Source organism: Olea europaea, unplaced genomic scaffold (genome assembly GCF_002742605.1).
Source record: "Olea europaea var. sylvestris unplaced genomic scaffold, O_europaea_v1 scaffold683, whole genome shotgun sequence".
NCBI classification, from domain to species: domain Eukaryota; kingdom Viridiplantae; phylum Streptophyta; class Magnoliopsida; order Lamiales; family Oleaceae; genus Olea; species Olea europaea.
The window spans coordinates 297,255-303,325 of NW_019265217.1; the positions used below are offsets into that span (position 1 = coordinate 297,255).

General features: G+C 33.3%; 1 protein-coding gene and 1 non-coding gene across 2 annotated transcripts; both read left to right on the forward strand.

Annotated features, from left to right (window-relative positions):
• Positions 1–1,097: 1,097 nt before the first annotated feature.
• LOC111390475 (RNA polymerase II transcriptional coactivator KELP-like) lies at positions 1,098–3,375 on the forward strand. The gene is made up of 3 exons (XM_023015523.1): positions 1,098–1,579; positions 2,389–2,494; positions 3,001–3,375. Exons 1-3 carry the CDS (start codon positions 1,277–1,279, stop codon positions 3,087–3,089), a joined length of 498 nt encoding a protein of 165 aa, XP_022871291.1. The 5' UTR covers positions 1,098–1,276; the 3' UTR covers positions 3,090–3,375.
• A 1,916-nt stretch (positions 3,376–5,291) lies between these two features.
• On the forward strand, positions 5,292–5,362 carry TRNAG-GCC. The gene has a single exon. It is a non-coding gene; the product is annotated as a tRNA-Gly (tRNA).
• The last annotated feature ends 709 nt before the right edge of the window (positions 5,363–6,071 follow it).

A 6,071-nucleotide genomic window follows, 5' to 3' on the forward strand; every position in this document is an offset into this window, starting at 1 on the left:
GACTTGTAGACCCACCTCATCCTAATTTAACAACCGATTGAACTTCTGGTCTACTTTTAAACAAAAATATGTCTCGAGTAGAACTAGACTAGTGTATGAATTTCATGATTACTTTCTCTCCAAAGCCCAGCATGAGCACAAGCCAAGCTACTCACTAAGATAGTCCAAGCTACTCATGCCGAGCAACTAACTTTCAGACAACAAAGGGCAAACTTTGAGCTAGAACTAATGGATTAGCACTAATAATCAGTTTCCCAAAAGGGATTTCTTTCATATGCTTGCTGGCTAAATAAAGAAGCCTTCCACACGTGGAATTGTAAGCAAGCGACCAGAAAGGATGGAATACTAGGCTTGCCCTTCAACAAGACGCAATGACGAAGGAGATCAATACTCTTTTTCCAGTCTATAAACTAGTAGGATGGTTGATGGATAAAAGTTTATCGTGTTGAATATGTCACTTCGAAGTCTTTTTGGATAAGAATCATTATTATCATTATCATAGATAACATCAGTTCAACTCTCCACTGCATGCATAAGATTGAATTACGTCGTTCTTTTTCATGTTAGACATTACCAAATGAGTAATTAATTGATGAATTAATCTAGTGGTACGTGCACTTAAGGATGTACAGTTCCCTCACATAAGGGATGTGATCCACCCAAATAAATATTTTTTATTTGGTAGGTATATTTTAATGTACCACTAGTACCACTATTAATTGATTAGACTAAATTCAAATAAAAATAAATTACATGACATATTAAAGTAACCAGTGAAGTTGACAGAGAAACAAAAAGAAAAATCCGTTCATTGCTTTTTTTTTTTTTTGATATCTAAGTATTTTAGCTTACACTAGACTAAATCCTGGACCTTCAAGACCCTTACCCCTAGAATCTTGGAGATGGTAAACCGCGGAGTATATCTCAAGTGGATCACAGGTTCCTCCATCACCTGTACACTTTTGCACACAAGAGATTCTCCTCCATAGTGATTGCTCCATATCAAATAAATTTGACCGCAGATTTTCACTAGGATTCGAACCTCCACCCTTGCTCTGGAAGCAAGACAATATTGATTGATCCACCAGTTGTGCCGTGCGCAGGGTGCGTTCATTGCTTTTTTAAATGGAAGGAAAGGTACCAATCGAACAACAAATTGCAAATCGATCGAGATAAAGGGAATTAGTAATAGAAACTACTTTGCTCTGCATTCGAGATTCTTTCTGCCGAAACCCAGAAAATATCGAAGAACGAAAGGCAAAAAAACTCGAAAAGAATGGATGCAGAAACCCAACAAAGAGTCGAGGAAACGGTGTTGGAAATTTTGAACAATTCAAATATGGAAGAAACAACGGAGTACAAGATCCGAAAGTCCGCATCCGATAAGCTGGGAATCGATCTGTCCGACCCGACTTGGAAGAAGTTCATTAGGCAGGTAGTGGAGTCGTACCTTCAGGAACAACAGGCTAAAGCAGAACAACAGGAGGAGGAGGAGGAGGAGGAAGAGGAAGAGGAAGAAGAAAATAATAGGAAAAGAGGCGAAAAAGATGATGACGAGGGTGGCCTGATTATTTGCCGACGAGTGAGTTTTTATATTAAATTTGGCATTAATTTTTATTTCCTGTTCGATTCTGTATATATTATTGATTGATAAACCAGGAACGCTACTTATTTATTGAGAATTTGACTCAGTTTTAGTGATTTTACATATTTATTAGTTGATGTTTAATGCTGATTATTCACTTATTTACGTTGAGGTAGTTTAAGCTTTTTGAGTTTCTGGTTTTTCTTGTCTTCATTTTTAATTTTGAAATTTTAGGGTTTTCGCAGGATATGAACCCCTAAGGTCTTGGTTTAGGATGATATTTATTTAGACTCTGTCTTTGGTTTTCTTGGATTTTTAATCTAATTGAAAAATGCACAAGCAGCACAACTTTGTTTATTTGCAGGGAACTGAAGGCAGCCATTGAAATTTGATATTCAACTCGAACTTGAATTGGTTTTCCCATTCCAAAGCATGAAATCTGGCAAACACTACCTTAATGTTTATATCAACTGCTTAGAAGTTAGAAAATAAATCAAATGAGATGCTATTTGATTGCAATAGGCATTAGACTCCAAGTATTTTTGGCAAGTCTGAATTCCCAAGAATGGTGTGTGAACCTATTTTCCTTTTAAATAATGCTATCTATATTCAACGATTGCTAATAATCATCATATCTGGCAGCATGTTATTTGAGACATTAGCTTGTAATTAGCTTGTCATCCATTAATGTCTCAAATAATAAGCGGCCACATAGAATAGCGTCTCTCTTTCTTTTTACATTTCCTTTTTTCTTCAGTTTCTTATTGATTACCGATGTTTTTTTCTTTTATAATTTGGTATAGTTATCTGATAAGAGAAGGGTGACAATATCTGATTTTAGAGGGAAAACTTTGGTATCAATTAGGGAATATTACAAGAGAGATGGCAAGGAGCTTCCAACAGCTAAAGGTAATTGTTTCATTTGATTGCTTTTACTACAAGAAATTTCTGAATTACTTTACATGTTAGTTTCCTGGTGAACCCTTTATTCTAGGCTTTTTGGTGATAAAAATATTGGATAATTTACACAAATATGATTAGTTTTGTAAGACCTTTGCTTATTGTTATAAGTGGGGTTGTATCTATGAAAAAGTCGAGACAAGAGGTTGTTTCTGGAAAGGAGATCAAATATTGAGCTTACAGACAAGATGGTTCTCCCTGTTCTACATTATACAATGAACCCAACGTAGTCACAATGGTCTTTGCATTGTTGTATACCTTTCTTAGAGCCAACCGACAAAGCAATCTCAGAGGTACTTAGTCTTATATCAATATTAGGATATCTGTGTAATACATCGATCTATTTAGATAGTATGGTACATAAAATGATGGATCCTACAAGATTGGAGAATATAGAGAGCATGATTATTGAGAACCTCTTTACCTCTTCATGAAAATGAGATCCTCTCTTGCAGGAATTAGCCTGACAACTGAGCAGTGGTCATCCTTCAAGAAAAATGTACCGGCAATAGAGAAGGCCATCAAGAAAATGGAATCTTGGTGAAACTTGAATATGGCAGGCCAGTTGATTCTAGACATGTTTGGAAAATCGGTCATTTTAGAATATTGAAACCTTCTTTTGGCTCCGTTTTTGGGGGTTTCGAAACTGATCGTTTGGATCTTGCCCGTCATCTGGTTTTTTGTTATGTAATATGCATTGCAACCATTATCTATACATCATCTTCGTCATGATGCTCTCAATAGTATGCCTTACTGTATCACGCCTAAACCTTTACTACTAAATGTCGACTGCCACTTCTTTGGAGTTACTGGTTTTCGCTATTTTAGTTTCGATGCTTGATTACTATCATCTCATCTCGAGTTTGAATTGCTGTTAGCTTTATTCAAAACTATTGTGCAGCTTTAGTTTATTTTAGCATCAATTTGATCTTGATTCCTAGTAAACATTGAAGCCTAAACATAGATGTTTTGGAAGGAGTCATTGTATCCGCTGCCCCACCACTTAGAATTTTCACCTCACTGCTTAGCCGAACATATCTTCTCCACATTTGGGCCTATCAGAACAGCTAGCTGATTAATTATTTGATTCATTGTCTTAATGTGTATTAGCCTTTAAATTTTGGATTATTAATTAGTATGCATTTATGTTCTTTATGAGGGAAAAAATGGTAATTGACAGAAATGAATATTTATGTGAGGGATAAAAATATAAATGGGAAAAGGGCCCAACTGTGTTCGAACCAGTGACCTCTTGATCTGCAGTCAAATGCTCCATCACTGATCTATGGACCCCAGTCACTATTTTATTATTTTGATTAATATATACCTTTTCAATTATTTGAGAACAAATCGTTATAGTGTATTTTTTTAGTACAAATTATTATACATGATATTTAGAACAAATTGTTATAGTGCATTCTTTGAGAACGAATTATTAGTGTTTTTTTTCCTTGACCACAGACTTTGATAAAAAATTATTTTGGTCCATTTGATAGCATTAAATTTCATGAAAAATGTCACATTCGAGGAATTCGTTTTCTACTTTGGTTTGATACGAAAGTGGAAATAAAGTTAGAATTTCAAAGTACAAACACTTAAAAGCATGTTTTTGTTCGATTAAGTGAAAATCGAATTCTTATGGTTTTGGCGGTTTTTTTTTTTTCCAATTTACGTGGAATTTGTTTGTCTTTTTCATCTTTGCAATTAAATAGACCCTTATAGTTTTTTTGTTTTTGATTTTGTTGTTTTATCGATGTACTTTAAAAGTAAATATTATCTTACTATTAAATAAGTAACTAATTTTTTATTTACTTTCATAAAAACACATTATTTTTCTTTTGACAACTCAACTCACTAACTACTCATAAGTGATTTTATCGAGAGTGGGGACTATTTTGATGTGCAAGAAGATTATTTAGCATGGAGATGAGATGATTTTGAATAGCTTCCCATTTTATGCATCTTATGTGTTTCTATTTGCAAAGTTTTTTATAGATTTGATTGTTAAAATCAAAAGAAGAGGAAGATAATGACATTACAATAACTAAGAAATGCGTTATTGAATTTCAATTCAATTTCTTCAGAACGCTAGAAATGGCACTACGATGAGATAATAAATTTGGATAAAATTTATGTCAATTTGATTAAGTTGGGCTTAGATTGAAAATTAGAAATAAGAAAATCATATTTTTAGGTTTGAATTAAATTAACTAGTTAACAAATTTATTTAGACTAGATAAAATAATTTTGTTTATTTAAAATAAATAAATTAAAATAATTATGGAGATTCGATTCTTATAGATGAAGAGCTAAGAACCGAATCGAACGCGTCGATTCTCGATTTAGATATCTATTCGAGTATTTAACTTCAGAAGAATTATTCGATTTCGTTTGGGTCTGGTTCGGAAGTTTTGTCCAACCCTACTAACATGTGAATGGTAAAAATATTAAAAAGTTGTCTTAAAAATATTTACTTAGTGAGTAAAAAGAGTAATTTTTGGACAATACTACATTTACCTATACATTTTTATCGAATCTTTTACCTATACTCAGAATAGGAGGGCGGGTCTCACAAGTCGAAATTTTTAAATGCACGTAGAGCCCACGCGCATGTGAGAGTAGGGTACTAATTCGATAACCCATTTTCGATACATATATATTTATCTTAACTCTTATGTTAAGCTTGACATGTTTGATAGCTAATAAATTAATATAAATATTAATGTCTGAATTCAAGAACTACCTAGCACCAGTGGTCTAGTGGTAGAATAGTACCCTGCCACGGTACAGACCCGGGTTCGATTCCCGGCTGGTGCATTGTTTATCCATTTTTGTCAATTAAAAGTTATCCTGTTTTACTTTGCTGGCTTCCAAGAAAAATTTGAAGTAGTTTCAACTAGATACTTTCATGAGAGCCCATAGTTTTATTTTGTTCTTTTTCCAAAATGTACTAAGATCAATGTTATAATTATCCAAAGAAAAAGACTCTACATTGTGCTATTTTATACATGTATTTCCGTGAGTTTTCTTTTAATATTGTGCAAAGCTACGTACAAAGGTAAAACATGGCAATACTACAACAAGGGGGTATTGTTGTGGAGGTTTGCCAAGAGTGAAGAAAATCTTTAAATTTAACATTCATGATTTAAATTGTGCTCAAATTGTTGATTCTAAAAAAAATTATTAATTTATCAGTTTTCAATCTACATTTTGGCATTAATTAGGACTACTAAACTAGGATTGTTAAATAGGACGAATCTAGTCGATCAACTCTCCCATAGACGGGATTGATTCGACTCGAAATTAATTTTCTAGAATATCATAAAATTGTGTAGCAGAGCTTAAGAATATAACCATATACAAGCATAGTTCTAAAGAATAGAAAAAATTAAAAAGAATTCAAAACTCCATGTTTAAGACCTTTGGAGGATTGCAAATTGAACATAGATAAAATTGTTGTTGTCTAACATAGAATAACTCTAACATAGAATAACTCCAAGCATACCATTTAAAGTTAGGAAAATTG

Excerpts from the sequence above, each read along its gene's own strand:
- LOC111390475 (XM_023015523.1), top strand. The coding sequence starts at position 1,277 with ATGGATGCAGAAACCCAACAAAGAGTCGAGGAAACGGTGTTGGAAATT. Across the intron at positions 1,580-2,388 it reads GTGGCCTGATTATTTGCCGA|TTATCTGATAAGAGAAGGGT; the intron begins CGAGTGAGTTTT and ends AATTTGGTATAG. Across the intron at positions 2,495-3,000 it reads GGAGCTTCCAACAGCTAAAG|GAATTAGCCTGACAACTGAG; the intron begins GTAATTGTTTCA and ends CCTCTCTTGCAG.